Source organism: Protopterus annectens, chromosome 2.part2 (genome assembly GCF_019279795.1).
Source record: "Protopterus annectens isolate FY-2018-M chromosome 2.part2, PAN1.0, whole genome shotgun sequence".
Taxonomy (NCBI): Eukaryota; Metazoa; Chordata; order Ceratodontiformes; family Protopteridae; genus Protopterus; species Protopterus annectens.
This window is the reverse complement of record NC_056730.1, coordinates 850,411,929-850,439,335: the sequence shown is the minus strand read 5'-3', so window position 1 is coordinate 850,439,335 and position 27,407 is coordinate 850,411,929. Positions and strand designations below refer to the sequence as shown.

The following is a 27,407-nucleotide window of genomic DNA, read 5'->3' as shown; positions in this document are numbered from 1 at the left end:
CCCAGGTTGACAGTGGCCTTTCTGACACTCACATTGCTAAAGTGGTTAGAAAGACCTTCTACATTGCCCACCTGATCATGAAGGGATTCACATCCAGATCTAGTGAGGTCATTGTTCCCCTGTACTCTTCACTTATCAGACCAATGATAGAGTACAATGCCCCATTCGGGATGTATCTCACCCGACATCTGCAGCAATTGGAGAGACCCCAAAAGTTCCTCACCGAAAGGATAAAGGGACTCCAAAATCTGTCATATGCTGTCAGATTGAAGAAACTCCAGCTCTATTCAGTCGCATACCGTCTGCTCAGAGGTGACATGTGCCTGACATACAAGGCCATGTCCAACCCGGAATTAATGGACATGCTCCACCTCAAAAAATCCAAATCCACCAAAACCACTAGAGCAAGCGACTTAAACCTTAGCACGGATATAAATAGGACGTGCTGGAGGGATAGATTTATCACTCAGAGACTCACTATGCTGTGGAATAAAATCCCGGTCCATGTGAGGCAGAGCACCTCGCTGACTCTGTTCAAGAGAAATCTAGACCTGTGGATGGGAGATCGTAGGTTTACCCCGGGAATCATCTCTGTGTTACTGCTGGACAGAGGCACAACAAACTAATGGGCACAGTATTTTTTCATACAAGGGGTGGCGTAAGCCACAAAAATTTGGGCTAGGCTTATAAATGCCTTGGGGCAGATAGCCTAGTATAAACCTATGAACCTATGATTCCTGCAGATGGATGGCTCCCAGGCAATAGACACAAATGGAATGCCCGTCGGTAATGGACATTTTGTACCCACATTTAGAACACTTTTTGAAACCCGAAGGTTTGTGCTCCTTGGGATCTTTAGACATCTTCACTACTAAGCCAAAAGGCAAAATCCAAGTTTGAGAAGAACACTCACACTACAAAACGCGGGAATGACGCTAAACAGTGACCAACACTAAACAGTGACCAAACACACACTAAAGAGCAAAAACAAACTCTCAACAAGGGATTGAAACCCACAAGGAAAGGGAATAGCCCAAACCTCTAACTTAAATGGTCTAGACCGTACTCGCACAGAAGGCAATATGAGGAGAACTAGGCCCTCTAACTGAAACGGGCCTAGCCCAAGGGAACAGTCAGTGGGATACCACACAATCACATGATCACACCTCAACAAAACTTAGACAATCTTAGACAAATAGCTATGAAAATAGCTTTTGATATGAATCAAAACTTTTCTTAAGACAAGAAAAAGAGGGTACTTAGCCACAGCCAAGTGAGACCACGTCTGAGCTACACGAGCGGTAAATGAGATCTGGGGATATGGAGCAGTGCACCATGGGATACCTTAGCCCAGCCAATGAAAGACTTCGAGCTAGTAAAATCGGCAGAGTCCGAACCCGCAGGTAAGAATGTAGGTGAGATAGGACTACATAACATTCCATGTTTCCTCTCACTGGTAAAAAGTCACACATTATCCTTCTGCACGGAGAAGGGAATTCAACAGACATTACTAACTTTAGACATGTCGCAATCTTATCCCTCCTCTCCAAAACACTTGAAAAATGTATTCAAAAACTTGCTACATTATCTCCTGCTGGAAGAATTCCTATCCTCCATACAACATGGCTTCTGTTCTTCTCAAAGTACCAACGCTGCACTTCTAACATATATTGATACTGTCAATAAAGCAAGCTATAATGGCAAACTAGTGCCCTCCTTATTTTAAGACTTGTTTAAAGTCTTCAACACAAGTTTTTCACAACAAACTTCAAATATCCTCATTAGGTTTCTGTCAGCCCACATATCTGCGGTTCGAAAGCTACCTATCCAATAGGTATCAGCCAGTAAAAGGGCACTTGACCCTCTCTCCATACCTCTGAATCATCACCAGTATATAACAAGGCTCAGTCCTTGGTCCCCTCTTCTAACATTCTCGCCAACACCCTGCACAAATCCGCACAGTAGTCCACCCTCGTACAGTATGCAGAATCACACTCGTGAAAATGTGACCCCTCCAAAAATATACTTAGGAAGCTTTAACAGCAACTGAAACATGACTAACACACAATTCAAGCTCAACCCTGAAAAAATAAATGCTGCTATTTCTCCAAATCCCTCTTCCTTCAGAAAAATGAAACTGACGAAATTTAAAGTCTCCCCTCTCTCTCTCTCGATGATACAACCATTGAAGCCACTTTTCATAGCAAATTATTAGCGGTGATAGTGGATGATGATCTTAAATTTAACCTGCAGGTACAAAATTGTATAAGAAAAATTCATCACAAAGTACAGTTTTGTACCTACCATAAATGTAGATGTCCGATAGGTATGCATCTGCAGTCCTAACATATGGGTTGTCCTGCCTCAGGCAGCCCTTCGGTCGGCCGGATTCCAAAGTCTGGGTCTGGCCTCGGCTGATGTCGCACTTCACCCGACGTCATAGCTGCTGGGGTATAAAGGCATCAGCCGACGCCATTTTCCTCAGTGTTTCTTGCCCCAGATGCCAGGTGCCCTCTAGGAAGGCTAAATTTGGATAAATGCAAATAATTCCAAACAGTAGAGATAAAAATATATATATATATATATATATATATATATATACATATATACAAACAAATACACCATAATAGATTCCCCCAGCTAGCTAAAAGAGGAGTAAGTACCCTAGGAATACCACAGAGGGGAAGGAGGGTGGGTAATCCTGACTGCAGATGCATACCTATCGGACATCTACATTTATGGTAGGTACAAAACTGTACTATGTCCTTCAAGGATGCATCTGCAGTCCTAACATATGGGTAGAATACCATAGCCAAACTGGGGGAGGAGGTACTAAGATAAAGATGGTGTAGTTAAGATCCCTTGCAAAACAGCAGTTGCAAAACCTGCTCGGGATCTGGAGTATAAAGGAAGATTATAATGCTTGGCAAATGTATGCACGGAGCTCCAAGTAGCAGCTTCTAAAATGTCTTTGGTAGCTACTCCCCATAGGAAAGCTGTAGTGGTGGCTGTAGCTCTTGTGGAGTGAGGCCTGATATTTTCTGGAGTTGTCTTTCCATGAAAAGAGTAGCAAAATCTAATGCAATTTCCTATCCATTTTGAGATTGTCTGTTTTGAAATTGCTTTTCCTTGCATTCCTGTTGCATATGCTACCAGAAGCTGGTCAGTTTTTCTGTTGGTCTTAGTTCTGTCCAGATGATAGCGTAATTGTCTGTGCACATCCAAGGTATGTAGTAGTCTTTCCCCCCTGTTCTGTGGGTTGGGGAAGAATGTAGGTAAATGAATCGCTTGGTTCAATGATACTCTGGAGACCACTTTTGGCATAAAAGTAGGGTTAGTTCTCAGAGACACTCTATCCTGATGGAAGATAAGGAAGGGTTGTACTGCCATTAATGCCTGTAACTCAGATACCCTTCTTGCTGAAGTGATTGCAAGCAGGAAAGCAGTTTTCCAAGATAAGAACTGTAAGTCTGCTGTTGCTGCTGGCTCAAAAGGGGGAAGTGTTAGCTTTTCCAGCACAAAGTTGATATCCCATGTAGGCAAAGGTGGTTTCCTTGAAGGCTTTACATTTTTGATTCCTCTGAGGAACTGCCTGAGTAGAGGATGAGAGAAGACAAGAGGATCCATGTTGTATTCTGCTGAAATTGCTGATGCATGAATCTTAATGGAGGAGTAGGACAGGCCATTGTGGAACAGTTCTGCTAAGTATTCCAGGATGTTTGCTATGTTTGCCAATGAGACATTTTCCCCTTTTGCTGCACTCCAAATGAGGTATCTTTTCCATTTGGCTGAATAAGTCTTCCTTGTGGAGGGTCTGCGAGCCTCCAGGATAATGTCCTTAACCCTCTGAGATAAATCTGGGTTATTTTGTTTTATGCAATATTCCAAGCAGCTAGCTGTAGTGTTTTCAAGTTTGGATGTAGGATCTTGTAGTTGTTCTGTGTTAGAAGTAAAGGACATAGAGGTAGAGGCCATGCGTGTGTCCGAGACATGCTTCTCAGTAGCGGGTACCAATGTTGCCTCGGCCAGTCTGGAGCTATCAGGATTATCCTTGGCTGATCCTCTTTGATCTTCAGTAGGACTTTGTACATCAAAGGAAGAGGTGGGAATGCATATGCTGTCAGGTTTTTCCAGCTGAAGGAAAGGGAGTCCACCCTCCAAGCAAGTGGGTGGTATGCTCTTGTGCAGAATTTCTTCAATTGGTGGTTGTGTGGGGAGGCGAACAGGTCTATCTCTGGTAGTCCCCATTTGTTTGTTATGGTTTTGAAGACATCTGGATGCAGCATCCATTCGTGAGCATCCGTGGTAGTTCTGCTTAAGGTGTCTGCTAGTGAATTTTCTTTTCCTGGTACAAATCTGGCCTGTAATTGAATGTTGAGATTCAGGGCCACATTCCACAGGTCCATTGCCATCCGGCATAGAGGATATGAGTGTGTACCTCCCTGTTTGTTGATGTACCACATGACTGTGGTATTGTCCGTCCTTATCAGCAGGTGACCTTGTTGAAGAAATGGTCTGAATGCCTGGATTGCATGTTTCACTGCCAGCATCTCCTTTTGATTTATGTGTAGATTCAGCTGGTCTTGTGTCCATAGGCCATGTATACACTTGTCCACCATGTGTGCCCCCCAGCCTAGGTCTGAGGCGTCCGTGGTGATGGTCTGGCTTGGATGAGGTTTGTGGAAAGGCAATCCTCTGTTCAACTGACAGGCCTGAGCCCACCACAGGAATTCTTGCTTCAGGCATGGAATTATTGGAATCTGGGCTTCTAGACTGTGCTTGTGTTGAGACCATACATTCCTTAGGTACCATTGCAACTTTCTCATATGCAGTCTGGCATGCGGAATCAATATTATGCAGGATGCCATGTAACCCAGGGCTTGCAGGACTTTCCTTGCAGTAAGCTGAGTCTGTGTTGTTAATGTCATGAAATAGACTGGTAGTTGCTTTTGTTTTTCTTCTGTGAGAAAGGCCATCTGAGTTGTTGTGTCCAGTTCTGCACCCAAGAATGTTATCCTTTGGGATGGTACTAGTCTTGACTTTTGCATGTTGACTGTGTATCCCAAGGCTTGCAGCAGTTGTATGACCTTTTCCAAATCTTTTGTTAATTTTGTCTTGTTGTCCGCTTGTATTAGGCAGTCGTCCAGGTATGAGTAAATTTGAATTCCCTGAAGCCTGCAATGAGCAATTACTGATGCCAGGCATTTCGTGAATACTCTGGGCGCAGTAGATAAGCCAAAGGGCAATGCTGAGAATTGATAATGCTCTGATCCTGCAAGAAATCTGAGGTGTCTTCTGCAATCTGGTCGTATAGGGACGTGCAGGTATGCCTCCTTGAGATCTAGAGTCACCAGCCAAGACTCCTTGCCCAGCATGGGAAGAAGTTGCTGTAGGGTCAGCATTTTGAATTTTGGGACAATGAGGTATGTGTTCAGAGCGGACAGGTCGAGAATAGGTCTCCATTGATTTTCTTTTCTTGGTACAAGGAAAAGTCTGGAGTAAAATCCTTGGCCTTGTTCCATAGGTGGTACCTTTTCTATAGCTCTCATCCTTAGTAGGTTGTTGATTTGTCTTAGAGCGTTTGTTTTTTGGCTTGGTGGTAGGTTTGGCATTCCTCTCTTTTTTGGTAGAGTGTGGAAGTGAAACCTGTAGCCTTTGTCTATTGTTTGTAAAGTCCATTTGTCTCCTGTAATGTAATGCCAGTTTGCGGAAAATAAGGCTAGTTTTCCACCCAAGGGTGCTTCCAGTTGTTCCCTGGTAGGCGGAATCAGAGCCAAGTCATTGTGTCTGTCCTGTGGAAGTGGTTGTAGCTGAATCTGTGGCAGTACTTCTCTGGTTGTTAGGCTGCCACTGACGTCCCCTGTAGGCACCCCTGGATTGACCTCTGCCTCTTGGGCGTCTATTTCTGCCGCTCTGTGTTCTGGAGGTGTCTGGAAAGGACCAATTCTTCGAAGGCCAATTTCTGCTAAACCTCGGAGGTTGGACCTGTAAGAAATCCTTGACTGTTTGGACAGATTTTGCTTTTTCTTCCACCTTCTTTAGAACCTGCTGTGCAGGGGAGCCAAACAAACTTTGTTTCTCCATAGGAGCATCTAGGAGTTTTGACTTAACATGGTCTGGTAAGGATTGTTCTTTTAACCAGGCATGCCTTCTAATCACTGTTCCAGTCATAGCTGATCTAAAGGAAGCCTCCAGTGCATCATAGCCACATTTTAAAAAATGTTTACTGACCTGCTGAGAGTTATGTACCAAATCCTGAAGGGACTTGCGGTCTATAGGTTCAGGAGAGGACAGTTTTTTTTTATTTAGCTGGTCTAACAAAAATTCCTGGGACTGAATCATGTGAAATTGACAGTTTAAGGCCCTGGCCGAAAGAGTAGCAGAAGTATAAACCTTTTTACCCCATCTCTCTAATGCTCTAGATTCCCTTTCAGAGGGGAGAGGGTTTTTGGCAGAGGCAGCTGCCACAGCTTTGGGGCCCTGTGAAATGGTTTCAGGATCTGCAACAGGAGCCTTATACAAGTGGTAGTGTGTGTCCGGTACCCTGTAATATCCGTCAGGCTTGGCAGGGGCCAGAGGGAGAGAATCAGGGGCAGTACAGGCATCATTATATGCATCAACAACTGTTAGTACTGGAGGAATGGCTAAAGGTCTATGCTGTGGTAAATGTAAAAAAGTCCTTAGCCTTTTCCTTGAATCTGAAAAATCCTGGCCCTGCCATTGAAAGTGTTCCCTCATAGCATGTAAGGTTTCCCCAAAAGAAAATTCTTCAGGAGGAGAAGCAGAAGGAATGGAGTCTTCTGCATCAGAATCCTCATAAGGAGAATATGGGACTTCCTGAGGGTCTGTAATATCAGAGTCATCCGAGGAATAGACTGTAGAAACAGGTTCTGGGGGTTCAGTTCTAGGCCTCTTATCTGGAGGGGGTTGAGAGGCCCTGTCTGGGTGAGGTTGGGACCCCCTGATCAAAGAAATGAGGTCCTCAGCCAGGCTGAGCATTTGGGAACGAGAGGTAGGCCTGTGTGATGGAGTTTTAGCAGGTAAGGCCTTAGAAGATTTAGCTGCTTTAGCCCTGGAAAAAGCCTTGATAGACATAGATGCAGGGGGTCTAGCAGCCCCACGTGCAGGGGTAGATATGTCTAAAGGAATAGCATCTGATAAATCCTGGGTGCCTGCTTCAGCAGGGGTAATTTCAGTCGCAGATTCAGCCAAGCTCTGTGAGACCTCGGCTATCGGAGGCATGCTTTCGGCCGAAAGAAGAACCGAGGACTCTGTTTCAGCCGAAACCGAGACACTCGCGGTTGGCCTAACCGTGGTTTCAGCCGAAACCGTGGACCGCGAGTGTCGGTCCTTTTCCTTACGCTTTTTAGCTAATTGTGTAGTCGGAGTCTCCGACGGCATTTTGTATGCAAAAGCGGGACCAAAAAACTCCTCTGCAAACTCCGACCGACGTCTAAGCGTCCGTCGGTTGAAGGAAGCACAGGCTAGACAAGCTGATACGTCGTGGTCTGGGCCTAAACAAGGAAGGCAGTAAGAGTGGAAATCCTTATGAGGTATTTGTTTCCCACAAGTTAAACAATTATTTACTTTGTCTGACATCGGCTGAGGCAAGAAAGAGTCCCCAACGGGGTACTTAGCTTTTTAGACGTCTTCGGTAGTAGAAATCTCTGGATCTGACCGACCGGCACTTGCGAACAGCTTCTGCTTCGGGCACCGCGCGGCAAGAAAGACTGAGGAAAATGGCGTCAGCTGATGCCTTTATACCCCAGCAGCTATGACGTCGGGTGAAGTGCGACATCAGCCGAGGCCAGACCCAGACTTTGGAATCCGGCCGACCGAAGGGCTGCCTGAGGCAGGACAACCCATATGTTAGGACTGCAGATGCATCCTTGAAGGACATCAGGGATGCTTTATAGAGCCCAAACCTCTCTCACCAATTCAACTAAAGCTAGACTTGCCACTTCTCTCCTACCCACACACTTCTTTATGCTGCTCCCATCCTTACTAACATCTAGGCTTCAAAAAAATTAAAACTTGAACATTGCTATAACCAAGTTGCTAAATTTGCAGCAAATACCCCTTTCAGAACTTACCACTATATAGCACTAAAAAGACTAAATTGGTTAGAACTACCCCTATCACCTAAGATAAACACAATTTCTTACTACCTATAAAATTATTCAGAATCCATCTTCTTGTCCAGCACTAAACATTCTACACAACTATGTTCCTAGTGGATCATTTTTGTCCATTGTCCAAAAATGTCTGTCTACCCACAAACCTATCAAATCTGCTGGGTATTGTCTGTAATTGTACCATGTTGCTAAGGCCTGGAGCTCCTTATCTTTATCAGGTCAGTACCCTTCCTCCCATCCTTAAAAATCATTCCGAATGACTTTATACCCAAAAACTGGCTCTGTTCTTGCTCAACACCATGATAAACAATTTCCCTAAATGTGGACAAATACCTGATCATACCTTACATCTCCTTATTCTTCACTCACTTCCCTAGTTCTATCAATTTCTCTCCCTAGCTTTCTCATTAAATATACCATAAGCCTGCTTTTCTCTCACTTTGTATTGCAATACCTGTTTGTATTACACCAACTTATCTTTAATTTCTCTATAAACTGGCTAACATTTCTCTATTAAATCATTATGTCTATTCTTAACCAATGTTTTCATATTACCCCTAAATTGGTGTCATTATTTATACTGTACTTGTTTTTGTATTATTTTTAAAGACTGTGAAATTATTATTCTTAAAATGTTTTCTAATACTTTGGAACTTTTCTTCCCAGGCTGAAAATGGGCTCCTACCCAGTCTGACATTCCTGGTAAACAAATGTTAACAAATACACAGCAGGATCAAACTATAATCCTAAATTTTTATGAAGGTAAAATTGGTTAATCAGTGCGCTTAAAGGGTCTTGAAGTTTTAGGACTTGCATAGTTTTTAACTTCTGAATCATTTCAAATAGCACAGAGCTGTTTATGAAAGTCTTAACAGATGACTTATTTTGGGGTCTATATTACGATGTCGACAGGGCTGTTCATTGAATGCTCTTACATCGACACATATCCACCGAAATACCCAAACCACCACATAAGTGATTTTTTTTCCCAGGGAAAAAAAAAATCACTGGACCAACAATAAACAAAACAAACTGACAAACACAGTGAAGTGGGGAGCTGTACCCCTCACAGCTCTCCTACTTAAATACATCAACTCTGAGATCGCACTACAGTTGAGGAAAGGCCAAATTCCTGACAATGGGACAATTTTTTTTCCCCTAGCAAAAAATTTGCTTATGTATCCGTTCGGAGTTTTGTTTTTTTGGTGAATATCTGTCAATGAAACAGCATTCGATGTACAGCCCTTTCGAAAAGGTAATATAGACCCCCTTATTTTGCACTGAAGTCTGCTTGGTACTGGTTTTGGATAGCTTTACTTGCTATACCAGATGTGAGGAACAATACATCCTCTGCACAGAGTGGACAATGAGAGAAACATGAACAGGTCATGAATAAATAAATAAGAAATTAGCCCAAGACTGTGCCCTGTGGTACACAAGCCTTGAAAGTGCTACAACCACCCAAATACCTAAAAGCATAAAGTAATGTTATATCTAAAATTGTTAAATTGTTTCTCAGGCAAGTAACTCAACATTTGTCAACAGTGGTCACTTCCTCTATTATAGCTACTTACTTTTTTAGCTTAGTGTTTTACAGTAGTTAATCTACTACTAATAATTTAAAAGTACTAAACAATAATATTAATATTAATATTATTAGTAGTAGTACTTAACTATACCTCTCTTTCCTAGGTCTTTTCTGTAGTTTACAGCTTTACGTACAGTTTTGTAGTCTTCTAAAGTATAAACAAAATATTTCTCAGGACTTCTGCTTTTATAATATATAGTCTTCCTAGTGTTATAAATGTTTGTGTATTTCATATATTTGTTTTATTAAGCAGCAGCAGATGTAACATTTCACAATACAGTAACACATTAGATGCGATCATGTTGAATAGCGTGGACAAGCTACATTACTACTAGCAAACAGAAGTACAGAATATACTATTTCCATCCAACTTTGGAGATATAAAAAACTGCACCATGTGACAAATGACATGGCTTCTGGTTAAAAATCTTTCTGGAAAAATAGTAAGGATAAAAAGTTTTATCTTGTTAAACCACGTAAACGCATTCTTCTTTATTGTTAAGTAACTGAATGCATTTGTCTGACACTTTTTTGCATCCAAAGCCACAAAGCTTGCAATCATTCGAGCGATCAACAACCACAAAGTGCAAACCGGTACTGGGACGCAGAATGTTTTACTAACGGCAGGCCAAACGCATAACAATTAAGGGTAGTCAACAACTTTTCTGAAGTCCAAAGTGGACTTTTGAGACAAAACATTTTGGGGCCGTGAGTGAAGGATTCTGCGACCCACTCTACACCACGTGGTTGGGGATCGCTCAGGGAAGTAGCACAGGAAACAGCAATGAGGATTAATGCCAACACCGATGGATGAGACAGATCGCAGCAAACATGAAAATTATGAGGGGCGGCTGCTGCCAGCAAGTAGATGAATCGCCGACGTGCATATCTTCCCTCTGGCACAAAATCACACAAACCAATGGACTCATCTGCCTTCACACGCACAGCATTCACACACAGACAGCAGCACACACATTAACAATGCATTGCATTTACTTGGATGCGTTTGTTTTACGGAGGGAAAACCACACATCACACACAAACATACACACACACTTGCATTGCTCATTCACTCTCAACTTTGCAATCGGCACTTTCATACTTACTACTTTCAGGCACGCATTCACTCACACACACATGCAGGCAGAAACCATATACAGCACGGTAGATGAGAAAAAAAAACATGGACATGGAGAGTTACTACAGAAAGAACAGGGGAAAAAACAGCCCTTTTGCAGACATATGCATGCATAATTCTATATGGGCAGGATGAAGGACCGAGCAAACTTACCAAAAAATAGTAGATACAGAGTTCTCTGTCCAGGAACGTTGCCTGCAGCTGCAAAAAAGGAATTACTTGCTCCAGTCAAAGTTTTATTCTGGAGGGAAACAGAGGTCATAAAAGAGTTACCCAACAAGTTATACAGCAGTTTATAGTACCCGATAATGGGCTGGCCGGCATAAATGTCTACGTCACAGTGTGGTAGGATTTACACTAGAGGGAACTACTGTTTTGAATGCATCGAAAGTACGTCACGAAGGGGGAGACCATTTGGAAATGAAAGGATGCGATACTAATGAACGGGGATGGGCTTTCCTGCCCTATGCTACGGAAAGGTAGATATGTAGAACTGATAAATGTGTTTTTGCATGGTCGTAGCTGTAGATGGCTGGGATGAGTTCACAGGGATAGAGAGCATGATTCGCGGTTGAGCTAAAATGTGTGTAAGCCCGGAGTTTTCCTTTAATAGCAGTTGTGTTCTTGACATTAGCAGGATTAATTGCCCATTTAGGACGGACAGCAGTATCTGACAGGGTAAACTACAGATTTAACTGCGACTATGATATGTCATGCAGGTGGAGATGAATTCCTCTGCAAAGTATGTGAGAAGTTAAGCTTACAAAAATTAGATGGGCTTTCCCTTCTTTTAACTCCAATGCAAGGATATAAAAGTTTTAAGAAGCACAGGCAGGTTTCTGGTACCTACACAACACTGGAACCATCCTGCAGGGAGAAAAGAAACCCAAGGGTTGAGTTAAACTGTAAGAGAGGGCAGAGTTTTCCTGTAAGACCTGATTTGCCAACACTTAATTCATTCCTACTACACTAACAACTTGATTCTAAGACTGTCTATAAGCTAAGCAAAAGAAAAACAGCACAACAAATCACTCAAGGTACAATGATAAAAAAAAATCTAAATATTTTATAAAAATACAGAAAGCTTTCAAGTTGCTTGATCTTCCTCAGTGTGAACATATAAATTGTAATAAGGTAAAAAAAAAAAAAAAAAAAAAGTTATGTACGCACCATAACATTCCATCTAAGTTGTTCTGCTTCATTTGTCTACAGCCTGTGGGACACAGATCAGAGACAGATTAAACTCAAACGCTTTTCTCCAGCATCGGATCCGAGCACCAAGCTCCTCCCCTACCCATAATACCCAGTCTCCATCCTACCTTCATATAGAGTTTGCTGCTCACCTTAACAACCCAACCTAACACAACGTTTTATCCCTTGGTACAATAACTAGATAGTATTACAAAGAATGACCATTTATGCCAAAAGAAGGGCCATGTCTTCCAGCCAGACCAACACAGAGCTGATAAAAGGCAGGGGCAAGGAGGAACAGACTGTTGAAGACAAATGAAAAGCAACAACTCCAATGGAATGTTATGGTGAGTACATAACTTCTTTATCTGAAGTTGTCATCCTGCTCTTCAACCTGTGGGACAGAGTCCCCCAGCTACCAAACACCTAGGAAGCCCTCATAGAAGGATATTATGCAACACAGCGGAGCCAAAAGATGCCCTACTTCTGGAGAGAAGGTCCAACTTGTAATGGGAGATAAAAGTATGTGAAGATGCCCAGGTAGCCGCAGAGCAAATGTCATCCAAGGAAACTGGACCAAAAGGCAGCTGAAGTAGCCATAGACCTAGTAGAATGTGCCTTTACTTGTCCTGGCGGGGACAATCCTTTAGTTGAATACGCCAAAAGAACACACTGAGAAATACAACAAGCAATGATTAACTTAGATACAAGGTTCACTTGAAAAGGGCTGAGAGTAGGAAACAAAAAGTTGATCAGACTTGTGAAAGGCCTTTGTCCTGTGCAAGTAAAAATGTAATTGTCTATGAATATCCAGCAGGTGCAATTCATACACTCCTTTATTCGGAAATTTCGGAAAGAAGACAGGGAGGTTGATAACCTGATGTTTGATTCTGAGGCCACTTTCAGCAGAAAGGAAAGGTTAGTGCGCAAAGATACCCTGTCTTTATGGAAGATCATGCAAGGAGGTTTAATCGATAAGGTCTGAAGCTCAGACACTCTTTTAGCTGAAGTAATAGCAATACGGAAGGCTGTCTTTCAAGACAGAAACTGCAGACCCACTGAAGCAGCAGGTTCAATGGGGAAGACTCCAAGGATTGAAGAACCAGAGTAAGGTCACAAGGGGGCATGGGTTCCTTGAATGGTGGCCTAAGAAGAAAGGTACCTTTGAGAAAGGCTTTGCAGAGCTTAGAAGAGACGAGAGAAGCTGAATTATCCCCTATGTGGAAATCAGAAACAGCTGTCAGCTGAACTTTAATTGTAGAGGAACTGGCAACCTGCTGAAAAATGCCTACCAGAAACAAGATACCAGGAATCGGAGCAGTAAAGGGATGCAAATCCCACTGAGATGCCCCACATTAAGAAACACTTTCACTTACTCAAATAGACCTTCCTTGTGGAAGATCTATGAGCTGCTGCCAAAATCTTCTTAACCAGAAAAGATAGCCCAAGAGTCACAACTATCATGGGAACTGGAGCATCCAAGCAGTGAGCTTCAGACTGGCCAGATCTGGATGTGGAATCCCTGAAGGAAGAGAAAGGTGATCCGGAACCAGATCCAACGTCCAGGCAGGACACAGTATGTGAGACCACAGCAAAGGGAACCATATTTGGCGAGGCAAGAACAGGGAATGAGGATGACTGAGCTCCCCAGCAGTTGCAATTTCTGAATGAACTTTGAAATCAGGGGAAGTGGAGGATAAGCATAGAGGAGGCTGGAGGGACAAGCATGAACCACAACGTCTCTGGGGGACACACCCAGGGGAGGGGGGATCAGAGCAAAAACTCGCTGCACTTTGCACTGGAAGGAAAGGCAAAGAGATCGCAGTGAGGCTGACACCACTTTAGAAAGATCTGTTTCACTACTGAAGGATTCAGAGAACATTTGTAAGGCATCATGATAGACCTGCTGAGCCTGTCCGCTAGAATGTTGACCTCCCCAGAATGTAGTTTGCCACCAGAAAACAGGTGGTGGAGATCACCCACTCCCACAATCTCATGGCTTTGAGACAAAGAGGGTTCAGACCTGGTTCCCCCCTGTTTGTTGATGTACCAGACTACAGACATGTTTAAGGTCTGGATGGCAATTGTTCCTAGGGTAAGATAGGCATGAAGAGCTTGCAATACCAATAGCACTACCCTCATCTCCAGGATGTTGATATGCAAGTGGGTCTCCAGGGAAGACCACGAGCCTGGAACTGTCCTTCCCAAGCAATCCTCCCCATCCAAGCAGGGAAGCATCTGTGATCACCGTGGTCAAAGGGGTGGGAAGAATGAACGTCTACCGCAAAGAAGATCTGGGGACTGAGTCCACCAGATTAGAGAATCCATGCATGCTCACGAGAGACTAACAGAATGTGACTGTGGTAGATCTAGAAATGACCACTGGACTGCCAGAGTCCATTGCAACACCCTCATGTGCAAATGAGCTGTGGGAACGAGGGTGATTGTGGCCTCCATGGACACCAATTCCCTTAAAACAAACTCCGTTGGAGGAGATGGGACCTGAAGACTATGCAGACATGAAGTTTGAGACTGGGCATCAGGAAAACTTTGGGCTGAATAGTGTTCAACTGGCCTCCAATGAAGTCCAGAACTTGAACCGGTTCAAACAGGTTTTGTTGAGACTGATGGTGATACCAAACTGGTGGGCAGTTTGGATAAGGAAATCCCTGGCTTGGCACAGTCAATGCCTGGAGGGAGCAGAAAGTAGCAAATCGTCCAGGTAGATGACCTGGAAGCCCTGCAGCCGCAGGTGAGCTGCTACCACCACCATCACTTTAGTGAACACCCTGGGGGCTGTGGTGAGACCAAAGGGGAGCGCTCTGAATTGGTAATGGCACAAGTGGAGAAACCTCTGAGAGCTTCTGTCCATTTTGATATGATAGTACGCATCTTGGAGGTCTGAGCACATCCAGTCATTTTACTGCAGGAAAGGTAGGATAGACTTAAGTGTGACCATCCGAAATTTCATCTTGGCAACTGACAGGTTCAGGGCAGAGATCCAGAATTGGCCTCAAGTCGCCAGTTTTCTTTGACAGTAAAAGGAACTTGGAATAAATGTGTAATCCAGACTGGTCTATGGGGACAGGCTGGATGACTCATTTTTCTAGCAGCTTGGAAATCTCCTGTGCTGCTACCTCCCTTTGCGCGGGTGGAACATCCAGGAGGCATTTGGCCAGAACTGGCCTTTGCAGGAAGGGAACGGAGTATCCTCTGGATATGATTCGCAACACCCATTGATCGTCTGTGATAGATTCTCAGACTGTTGAGTGTAGCGATAGTCAACTCCCAACTGCCTCCAGAGATGAGCAGCTGGGCAACCCTTCAGGGATGCTGCGCGGGCCTGTCCGAGAACAAGTCCTGAGACCCTTGGTTCCTCAGGCCCCCTCTGCAGCGAGGGGGGCATCTGTCAAATTCCCCTCTGCCTCTGGGAGAAGGCGCGTTGCAGGGAAGAACCCTGGGACTTCCGGAAACTACAGTTGTGTACACTTACCATAAATGTAGATGTTAATAGTGTATTCACTGTTGCAGTCATTACATTTGGGTTATCTGCTTTCAGGTAGCCCTCAGCCGGCCTGATTATCAAAGTATTGGGTCCTGTGTTGGTTGCTGTTTCTTCCATTACGTCAGGTAGTCAGGGGTATAAATCATGCAGCCGATGCCATTACATCAGTTTTTCTTGCCCCAGATGTCAGGTGCCCCCATAATGGGAAGCAATTATATACAAGGTTACACCTCCAACAAAAAGCAAATACACCAGAATGCTTAAATACAGTAAAGAAGAGAGAGGTATAGCCAATAGAAGTCAGGAGACTGAAGAGAGGGTAACCAGGACTGAAACAGTGAAAATACACAAACATCTACATTTATGGTAAGTGTACACAACTGTACTATGTTCTTCGCATTTCACTGCTGCAGTCATTACATTTGGGTAGATTCCCACAGCTAAGGAAGGGAGGAGGCAATAAGAGAGCATTAGGACCAGCTTTTAGGCCCTGCAAGACTGCAGTGGCAAAACCAGCTCTGGATTTAGAAAAAATAGGCAAGTGGTAATGCTTGGTGAAGGTATGTACAGAACTCCAGGTAGCAGCTTTTACGATGTCCCTGGCAGGAACACCTCTGAGAAAGGCTGTTAAAGCAGATGCAGCCCTGGTGGAATATGATCTTATCCCCTTGTGGGGTACATTTTCCATGGTGCTTATAGCAGAAATGAATGCAATTGTCTGTCCACTTAGAAATGGTTTGATTTGAAATGGTCTTCCCCTCTGCCCCTGCAGCAAAGGCAACTAGCAGCTGTTCAGTTTTCCTGCGAGCTTAGTCCTGTCCAAATAAAATCTAAGTGGTCTGTGCACGTCCAAAGAGTGCAGTACTCATTCTCCTTTGTTCTGTGGATTAGAAAAGAAGGTTGGCAAATGAATCGACTGATTAAGGGTCACACTGGATACCACCTTGGGCATAAAGGAAGGATTGGTCCTGAGGGACAACCTGTCAGCATGGAAGATGATGAAGGACTCCACTGCCATGCGGGCCTGTAATTCAGACACTCTTCTTGCTGAAGTGATGGCTAAGAGGAAGGCTGTTTTCCAAGAAAGGAGTTTCAACTCCAGGTGCAGCTGGCTCAAAAGGAGATAGAGTGAGCTTTTCCAATACAAAGTTATGGTCCCAGGCTGGAGTAGGGGCTCTACTGGGTGGTCTTAAATATTTGGCCCCTCTGAGGAATTGCTTCAGCAGGGGGCGAGAGAAGAGGGGTGGCTCAGTATTATAATGTGCTGAAATGGCTGAGACATGAATTTTAATAGAAGAGAAGGAAAGGCCCTTGTGAAGCATATCTGTTAAGTATTGAAGAATATGTGGTAAGCTGGGTACGGTTGTGCCCATCCCCTGAGTTTGGCTCCAGGAACAGTATCTTTTCCATTTTTCAGCACAGGATTTTCTAGTACTAGGCCTCCTTGCCTCCAGAATTACATCCAACACTTGCTTACTGAGGGATGGTATTGGAGAGCTCAAGGTTCAGGGTTTGAAGCTGGGGATGCACAATTCGGCCCTCCTGCTGGGACAGCAGGGAAGGGGTCTGAGGCAGGTGCCATTGTTCCAGCAGTGACATACTGCACAAGAGGAGGTACCAATGCTGGCGTGGATAGTCTGGTGCATTGAGTATTGTCCGTGGTTTGTCCTGTTTGATCTTTAGTGGAACTTTTGAGAGGCGAGGCAAAGGGGTAAAGGACACGGCATCCACTTTCCAAGCTTGTCTGCGGGGAGTCCTTGTGTAGAATTTATCCAATTGGTAGTTCTGAGGAGAAGCAAGCAGGTCTCTCTCTGGGCTCCCCCATTTGTTTCTCAAAATGTTGAATATCTTTGGTTCCAGTTTCCACTCGTGTGGGTCCATGAGATTTCTCTTAGGTAGTCTGCCAGTGAATTTAGATTGCCTGGCAAGAATTGAGCTTGTAGGTGCACTTGGTAGTTCAAGGCTGTGTTCCACAGAGCCATAGCTAGTCTGCAAAGAGGGTATGAGTGGATTCCCCCCTGCTTGTTAACAGTGGTGGTGTCTGTCTTTACCAATAATTGTCCTGGAAGAATGTGGTCCTTGAAGGCTGTCAGAGAATTCTGTACAGCTAACATTTCTTTTTGACTGATATGCATGTGCATTTGACTTGGGTTCCATTTGCCCTGAATGCACTGCCCTGCCAAGTGAGCCCCCCATGCATAATCTGATGAGCCTGTTAGGGTTTGGGCAGCAGGGGGTAGAGTGAATGGCAGTCCCTCGTTGTGGTACCAGGCCTCTGCCCACCAAAGAAACTCTGTCTTTATACAAGTAATGATAGGAATCACCGATTCCAGGTCCTGAGAATGTTGACACCATAGGCTTTTTAGATACCACTGTAGTTTCCTTATATGCAGTCTTGCATATGGAATTAGTAGGATGCAAGAGGCCATGAACCCCAAGGCTTGTAGTATTTTCCATGCAGATAGCTGGGTCTTTGTGGCCAGTAGTTTGAAGTAGGCTATCAAATAAACTTGTTTCTCTGGTGTGAAGTAGGTCATCTGGGAAGTTGTGTTCAAGCTTGCTCCCAGGAATACAATTTGTTGGCAGGGTACTAGGTGAGATTTCTTTTCATTTATAGTGCACCCCAGTGAGGTCAGCAGTTTCTTTACAAATGCCAGATGATTTAATTGCATGTCCTGGCTTTCTGCCTGAATTAGACAATCATCCAGGTATGGGTATATTTGAATATTTCTTTGCCTGCAGAACGCAATGACTGGAGCTAGGCACTTTGTGAATACCCTGGGCGCAGTAGATAAGCCAAAGGGCAGTGCACAGAACTAATAGTGCATGTAGCCTACTCTGAAGCATAGGCATTTTCTGCAAGATTCCCTTATTGGGATGTGCAGGTAAGATTCCTTTAAGTCCAATGTTGCCAACCAGGCATTTTGCCTAACATGGGAAGCAGTTGAAGAGTTAGCATTTTGAATTTTGGGATTACCAAAAAGGTGTTTAGGATAGACCGGTCCAGGATAGGACACCAGGAGTGGTCTTTTCTGGGTACCAGGAAAAGTCTCGAGTAAAAACCTTGTCCCCATTTCTCTGCTGGGACAGGTTGAATAGCCCTGATACTTAGAAGAGACAGAACCTGCTGTTGAGCCTCTGCCCACTTATTTGAGGGTAGGTCTGGCCAACCGTTTGTGGTTGGTAAGGTGTGGAAGTGGAATCTGTATCCTTGGGAAACTATATTTAAAACCCATTTGTCTTGGGTAATAAGTTCCCAGTTTTTTGCATGCAGGGCAATCTTTCCCCCTAAAGGAGCAGTCAGTTGAGCAGGGCTTTGAAGGTTTAAGGTTAAGTCATTGTAACAGTTTACCATGGGGGGGTGCCTTACTACTTCCAGCTTTGGAAGTGTAAGCCCCCCAATGCTTAGGCCTGTGAGTACCTTGAGACTGTAGCCTAGGTGGTTTGCTGTTCCTGGTTTGGACTGAGAAGGCCTGGAAGAGACAGGAAAGGACCAATTCTTAGAAGGCCCAATGCCTACTAAATCTGAGAGGCTGTACTAGCAGGAAATCCAACAATTTGCATAGATTTCGCTTTTTCCTCAATCTTTTTAAGTACTACTTCTGCTTTGTTGCCAAACAGGCGGTCTTAGTTTAAGGGAGCATCCAGTAATTTAGCTTTAACATGATCTGGCGAAGTTTGCTCCTTAAGCCAAGCATGCCTTCTAAGAACAGACCCAGTGACAGCAGCCCTGCAAGATGCCTCTAAGGAGTCAAAACCACACTGCAAAGTATGTTTACCAACTTGTTCAGCAGAATGCATTAAATCCTGTAATTCTTTATTTTCAGCACAGTCCAGAAATCAACATCATTGTCTGTAAGTAATCCAATAATATGCTGCTGATACTTTAACATATGAAACTCTAATGGCCAAAGTAGCAGAAGTGTATACCTTCTTACCCAATCTGTCCAGAGCCCTGGAATGTCTATCAGAGGGGGTAGGGTTTTTGGCAGTAGTAGTCTTAATGTCTTTGGGTCCCTGTGAAATGGTCTCTGGGTCCACAGTAGGATTCTTAAAGAAGAACTTGAGAGAGTCAGGTACTCTAATACCGGTCAGGTTTCCTGAGAGCCAGAGGTAAAGTGTCTGGGGCCAGGCTAGATTCCAAGAAGGCATCATCTACAATGTCCAGTACAGGAGGCATAGCTAAAGGCCTGTGTTGAGGTAGGAGTAAGAATTCCGTAAGCCTATTTTTGGAGTCATAGTAATCCTGGCTTTCCCAGGGGAAATGCTCCCTAAGAGTGTACAAAGTTTCACCAAGAGAGAAATCTTCTGGAGGGAAAGCAGTATGGAGTCCTCTGCATCAGAATCCTCATAGGTAGATAATAGCAAATCCTGGTCATCAGAAGAAACAGAAATTTTAGAATCCTGATCAGAAGAATCTGAAGGAAAATCAGTTCTAGGTCTCTTACATGGAGAAGGCTGGCTTCCCCCAATTACAGTAGTAAGGTCTTCAGCCATTCTTGTTTTTTAGGCATATGGGCCTGATCATGCAGTTTGGACGTCGGTTTTCTAGGTGTTGATAGAGTTTTAGGCCTTGAAGAAGAAGATGGCATTGGTTTGATATGCAAGTCAGTAGGCCTGAATACACCCTCAGAAGCCGGTGCCTGCACAGCAGCTTCGGACCCATCCAAGGTAGAGACATCCGCAGGTTCCATAGTCGAAGAAGCATTTCAAGGACATACCGGACTCCGAATGGGTCCCAGTCGAGGCCTGCGAATCTGAAGTAGCGGGTATCAGGGGCTGTGAAAGCGCTTCACTGAGTACTGGCAAACTGGCGACTAGCTTAACAGAAGCATCGTCGACAGCTTTGGACCTATGCAGTCTGCCTTTATCTTTACGGTTTTCGGAATGTCGGTAATCAGATGGCTTACCGAAGCCATTTCTGGGTAATTAAACAGAGTACCGAAATAGTTTGATGCAAAAATGAACTGACAACGAATAGTTCAAGGCTTGAATAAGGCACAAAACTGACAGCGTAGGGCCTAAACAAGGAATGCAGTACGAATGAAAATCTTTATAAGGTATTTGCTTTCCACAAGTAATACAATTGTTAACTTTTACTGACATCGGTTAAGAGCAAGAAAAAGGATCCCCAATGGGGTACTTAGCTTTTTTGAAGACTTCGGTTCTGAAACTCAAACGAAAATTTCAGCAGTTGGCTGACTGGCACTTGCAAACTGCTTCTGCTTTGGGCACAGCATGGCAAGAAAGACTGATGTAATGGTGTCGGGTGCCTGCTTTATACCCCTGACTACCCGTCATGGAAGAAGAGACGGCAACCTACGCAGGACCCAAGACTTTGATAATCAGGCCGGCTGAGGGCTACCTGCAAGTAGATAACCCAAATGTAATGACTGCAACAGTGAAATACGAAGAACATCCACATCTTCTTCGCCCCTGTGGCTTCCTGTTGAAGCATTGTTGGGGGATTGAGAAGTGGATTCCGATGGCAGACAAGAGTCTTCCTGTCTTTCTCGCTCTGGACCAGTGTATCCCATACCATCTTTCCAAAGAGAGTGAAACCATCATATGGGGCCATTTGTAAATGACGTCTTGAAGGGCTACGACAAGGTAGAGAGTGCTAATGGTAGCCATTCTTTTAAGTTTATGACACTAACTAGGCTCCATGAAACATTAAGAGGTGATTTAGTAAATCAAACAGAAACTGAAGAAATTAAGTGGATAATGAACTTGCATTCAGATCAGCCACCAGGTCTGAATGCATTTGTTCCTTTAAAACCTGCACTACAAGGAAAACCTCTTCAGTACTCTGAATAACCTAAATGAAAGGGTGTATACGTTGTTACGGCTACTAAGTATCTTTGAATGAGTGAATACCAGAGAATGAAGGTATTTAACAGGAAGTTTTACTGGCTAACATTTAGGATTTAAAAAAGGTATTACACCGAAAGTGCTTATCCGGTTTATGAGCCAGTGTGTTTATTTTTATTAAAAGTTTTCAAGTTTTTAGAAGGATTGGTGGCAGAACCGTTCTAAGTTTATTCCTCCTGTCAATCAATGTGTGCAGACTAAAACCTTCGCAGATCGTGCAGGAGGAATCAAGATGGGCAACCCCTACACAAACACAGTGTGTCGCCATCAGCTGGGGAAAACTTATGGCCACACTCCATGCACTTGCAGAAGCCTGGTTTAGTGTCTCTGACATCTTACCACGAAGGAAGCCCAAACAGAAAAACACACAGATTCCTAGAGACGTAACAGTGAGCAACGAAAGATTTTTTTTTTTAAAACCGACGCAAAACACGAAAGGGGAGGTGATAGGAAAAGGATAGAAAGAGATTTTTAGATAGAAAGACAATCTAAATCACTAAATTACACACACTTACCCAAAATAGCCTTAAACAGCTGACCATGATGCTTGCAATGGGCATGGCAAAAGAGATCTGAAGAGGAGGAGGAGACGGGGGGCATTATCAGTAGGGGAGGAGCCTGGAGCTCGGATTTGATCCTGGAGAAATGTGGCCAAGTCGGAGCAGTGTCCCACAGGTTGAAAAGCGAATGAAGACCACTTCAGATCAAAGATTTTGGCAAGTTTTGTTGACATCAGTGCTCTGGTAGCTGGGGTAAATGATAATTCTGAAAACTGGTGTCACCTGATTCTGAATTTTTTTTTTTTTAAACTGGTAGGTGAACTGGATTCTAAGTGCCCCTGTTTGGTCTTGGCTTAGAGTACAAAGTACATGAAAGTAGTAAAACATCACACATTAAACAGATAAACACAGACACTACACAACTTACAATATAAACTAAACTAAGAAGAAAATTATTATGAATTTTAGTTCATTTGACAGTTCACTACAACAGCTAGAACATGTATATTTTACTACATTCAGAATATGAAATAAAGCAATCAGAAGGCTCTGGCCTTTTGCAAAAACAAATCCAGTGTACATAATCATATTTACGGCTATAATACAGCTCAGACTATATGTTAGAAGTGGCAACATTTTTCTTCTCTCTTCTATTTATTGACAGGGTAGGCGGGCTAGTCTACTAACCACTTTTCAGCCATCACCAAAGCTCCTGAGGAGCACAGACACTCTGTTGTATACAACTGACTGCACAGAGATTCAGCTGATTGTGTATACAGCAAAGTAACTGGTTACTATAAACAACAAATAAATTTAACAGCTAGCAATCTGACAACTATGGTAATAATCTGTACCATATTTACAATGTCTTTACATTATTTACAATTAATGTAATAGTGACGCTGTTAGCCATTCTGCCTGTAGATCTGCAGCTGGATTCACTGATGAAATGCTTGTGCACGTCTACTTTGAATTCCTTAATTGTTAATAAGGGTTTACATCACATAGTCGAAGTCTTACAACTTCGAACACAATGTTCGACGTTACAAAACTTCGACTTTGGATTAAAAAAAAAAGATGGAAAACAAAAACTGTTTTAAGCAGGGGGGCAAGCCCCCCTGCACCCCCAACACACCCCCGCTACTTAAATATACCAACTCCGAGATCACACCCCATTGAAGAAAATGGAAACTTCCGCTTATGGAGATTTCCATTGAAATGCTCGACATTTTACAAATTCGAACTTATGGTCTCGACCATATGACGTTCGAACTTGTAAATGTTAGACTACATGACAGGAACCTATTAATAAAGCTTTAATTTCTTTAGGTAGATGATTCTAGGTCATGAGACCAAAGCATGAGAAAGCTGTTTCACCAATATTACTTTTGAATACTTCTCGTGGAATTTTTTTTGCGGGGGGGGGGGGGGTATGTTTGTTCCTTAAACTGCTGTTTTTATTTTGGTAGTTGACAGTATCCTATTAACAGGCATCCAGCGGATTTTTTTATATAGGTTACAGTTGTGTCAAGCTAATAAGAGCAATTTGTATTTTATGTATATTATATGCAAAATGTAAGGAGAGTAAGGGCAGTGCATATTCAAGTGTAGGTAGCGGCACATTTTTAGTAACAGATCTCCTGTCTTCAGGAGAGATGATGAGATATTTTGCAACAGTTTGATCTGTGAAAGAACTCTTATGTAGCAAGTATGGTGAGTGACAGTGACGGGTCTAGTATTAGCAGAAATTTGGAATAATGTTGCTTTCCAAGTCACTAACCAAGAGCTGAGTAGGTTAGCTGCTTTACTGGGGAAGCAAATTAACTAAATCCTGTAAAAACTTTTATGTTAAGTTTGTTATTCTCTGTCCACTAACAGAAGATGCTCTTATAGGTCTGCTTGAAGATGCCCTTATAGGTCTGCATTTGACTTACTGGCTTGGAAGGGTAATATCTGCATACACTGATAACAAGACATGGAAAGTCTTAAGTTATAGCATCAATGAACAAAAAAGTACTAACATGGCTCCTTGTGGAACCCCAAGGTTCCTTCTGCCTAGTGCTTAAATATGAAAAATGTGATCAAGCGGATAACTTGAAAAACAGGTTATAGTTATAGTATTGATGCAAACATTCAGATTTTTCAATATTTTTTAAGGGATAGGAACTCCATTGCTTTAAAACAGTCTTTTTTTTTTAAATCCCTTAACAAATGATCTAACCCAGGGGCTCCTCTTCTGGCACCTCACTTTGGGGGGGGGGGGTCAGTGCAAGAGCACCAGAGCATATTCATTCTCTGAATGAAGAGCTTTGGTAGTCCACTCACACAAGACAGGCAATAGTTAATTTTGCAATAAATAGGCAATTATGCCTGATCCTACTGATTTTCCTCCCAGTCTCTGGGTCTCTAATCCTCCAACCACAGCAGCTCCCCTTGAGCTCCACAATTGCTACATGTTGCAAGAGGCATGCAAGCAACCACTGATGACTTATTTTGAGTATGCAACAAAAACGCTCCAGATGCAACACCCAGAGCTTCCTGTGCGTCACCCAAGCAGTGAGACAAAGCAGCACTTCCCCCAGAATGACAGATATCAGCTGCTCTCTCCCCCACCTTCCTGGCCTGGGCTCCTCTAGTATACATGGCACTAAACGAACACTAGTTTTTTTGGGTCACAATCACAGCCTTCAACCCTCTGCACCATGGACCTTCATTCTTCCTGGAGTAAGAGATTGTTAAAATATGGTGAAGATGTACTTAAGAAAGCAGTTTCAATTTTAAGAGTTTTTTTTTTTCAGTGAAGGTCATTGCACACGTTATTTTCTTTAGCCTGCAGTAACTGGAGTTTAATGCACATTTTGTGGGACACAGGCAGCACAGCCCTTGCAGTGGGCTTTTTGTTAAAATTTACAACAATCCATCTTTGATTTCATGTTCATCTTGTTGATGCTGAAATACTAGCAATATTTATGACTCAGTTAAACAACCGCACGAGATGTTATAACGTTTTTTTTAATGAGACTACAAAAATATATCAAATAGTATAATATAAACCACTAAAATGAGAAAAAATATGCTAAAAAAGAAAGGAGAAAGTCTATTAGAATTTGATTAAGAACCCCCGAAACATTTTTCTGATCAAAGATGACTTGGCCTTGTCTTTCTGTTTTTTTTTTTTTTTTAATTTCTTAATGAAAATAGCTGCAGATATAGGGTTACTGCCACTGATTTTGTGCATCAGCACAGCTTTATGATCAAATTCCCCACAACAAATCAAATCTGATAGCTCTATCTGTTAAAAAATGTTCAAGTGCCCCTCACAGCAGGATTCTTTGTCTAACTCTTCCAACAAACTTATGACTTTGTATCAAACCTAACAAAGGTGAACTTACTTTAACACAACAAATGTTAAAGACCTTTCTATTAGCAACATACCTCAGTTGTGCTTTTCAGCTCTGTCCAGACAGTTGGAATTGCTCTTCTTAGAATAATCTGCAAGTCATAAACCTGGAGCCCTGAACAAAAAACAAAACAAAGACTAAGTATGTTTTCACCAAGCTCTCTTTTTAAGTGCCCAACCAAAGGCAGCTGAAGCCCCACCACCACCTTATGCCTAGGTGCTTGAAATTATCATCCTTATATTAGAAAAAATTGATTCATATTTGCTGGTTCAGAGTGGGCTTTTCTATGACCTTAAAATAGCATAAGGTGGGAAGGAGTCAGACTGTCATTCCTGCATTACAGATTTCAAACAGATCACCCAAGTTTTAAAACTACGCAAGGATTTATTGCTGCATATAAAACTTATGAAAAGAAGCCCATTTTGAAGAGGCTATCTAGTAAAAAATGTTCATGCAACTCTATTCTTACTGATGTTAAGTGGTTGCAGTCTCTCCACATGTTCCAAGAATGAAATTTAGAGGTCAGAAGCTGTTGATTCTCACCATAAGAATGTGGTTTTTACTTATTTTTACAGGCAGGCAGACTGGATCAAATGGAAATTTTTAAACCATGAACCAGATACAAAAACCAGAAAACAAATACATTTTTGAACACATCTGTAAAATGATAGTAAAAACAGAGTTACTACATAACGAGTGGTAAAGATAACACTAAGCATTTATAAAGATAAATACAGTTTATTCAATGACTATTAATCAAACGTTATGTTTTGTGAAAAATAGGTCCTTCCCTTCATAAAAATCAACTAACTTTCTTGATGTGGACCAGAGAAAGATGCATCAGTTTCTACTATGTATTTATTTATTACTTATTTCGTGACCGGAAGTCCAACTGGGTCAGGAACCCATTTTCAGTGGAGGCCCGGGGAGAAGACCTCCAAAAACACACAGATTATAAAATATATTACACTTACAACTAAACATTACATACAGAGTTTTACAGCAGATACAAATAATAGATTATACAGTGTTACCTAAACATACAACTCTAGGCCTATACAATTTACCATTGTAAGTAAAACACAATTTATGGTAGATTATAAATTCAATTTACATTACCAGTTTAGAGTTGTAGCATTACTAGCAAAGCAAACAAGTTATAAAATAGAGTAGTTAGGCTTTGCAGTATAAAGGTTAGAAGTTTAATAGTAAGGATAGTAATAGAAGTAAGGGAATTGACAGAGATGAGAGATGTTATGAAGGTTAAAGTGAGCAGCTAGTCTATGATGTAAATGAGAATATAACAGTGAGAGATTAGATAGAATATCTAACAAATTAACCTTCCTATGTACTACAGAAAAAATATTAGGGAGAGTTTTCCCAAGAAGGAGGAGATATAGTGAATAAGAAGGGAAGTTGTATTGGTAATAGTCCATGAAAGTTGGAAAGGAGGAATTAGAGAGAAATGAATATAAATTAGTTGCCAAGGGGATGTAGAGAGGCAGCATGGAGTGGAGGATAAAGGTAGGGAAGAAAAGAGAGTATTTTAGTCTTTAGTTAGGAGCAAAGGCAAATGTGAATGTTGAAACAGTGATTTGTTCTCAGTGTTAAGTCTTAAAGGAATTTATGGCAACGAGACTAACACCCCTTCCAAACATCTCTGGCATCAAGCAAGTCTTACCCCTATTTCTGCAATATCCAGTGATAAATCCAGTTCTTCTATTTCTTTATTACTTCTCATAGTACTATCTACTGGCAGCCCCTTTTGCAAGTCATGACATTTATTTAATTGTATAATACAACTTATTGACCATTTGCTAATTGGCTGTTACTGTGCGGTGCTCATTAACTGCAGCTAAAACATACTTTTTCACAAACTGGTTTAAGTAAAGCACTCTTGTACTGTACTGCATATCTAATGCTCAAGTATTACTAACTGTACTTTAACCTGCTATAATACTTAAACACACTATTACTATTGCACAGCTACAGTGTAAATTTCTTCGTTATTTAGGCTTATCTCATGTTTTGTATGGCAATTTTAAATACAAGCTTACATTTAAGATTTACTTTAAAAA

General features: G+C 42.5%; 1 protein-coding gene across 1 annotated transcript in view; it reads right to left on the bottom strand.

The window, feature by feature from the left end:
- LOC122795987 (poly(A)-specific ribonuclease PNLDC1-like) overlaps positions 1-27,407 on the bottom strand; it is a 1,803,424-nt gene that overhangs the window by 1,005,484 nt on the left and 770,533 nt on the right. The window contains exon 8 of the mRNA XM_044064467.1: positions 25,364-25,443. Within this exon, the coding sequence (XP_043920402.1) occupies positions 25,364-25,443 (80 nt within the window). The remainder of the gene's footprint in view (positions 1-25,363; positions 25,444-27,407) is intronic.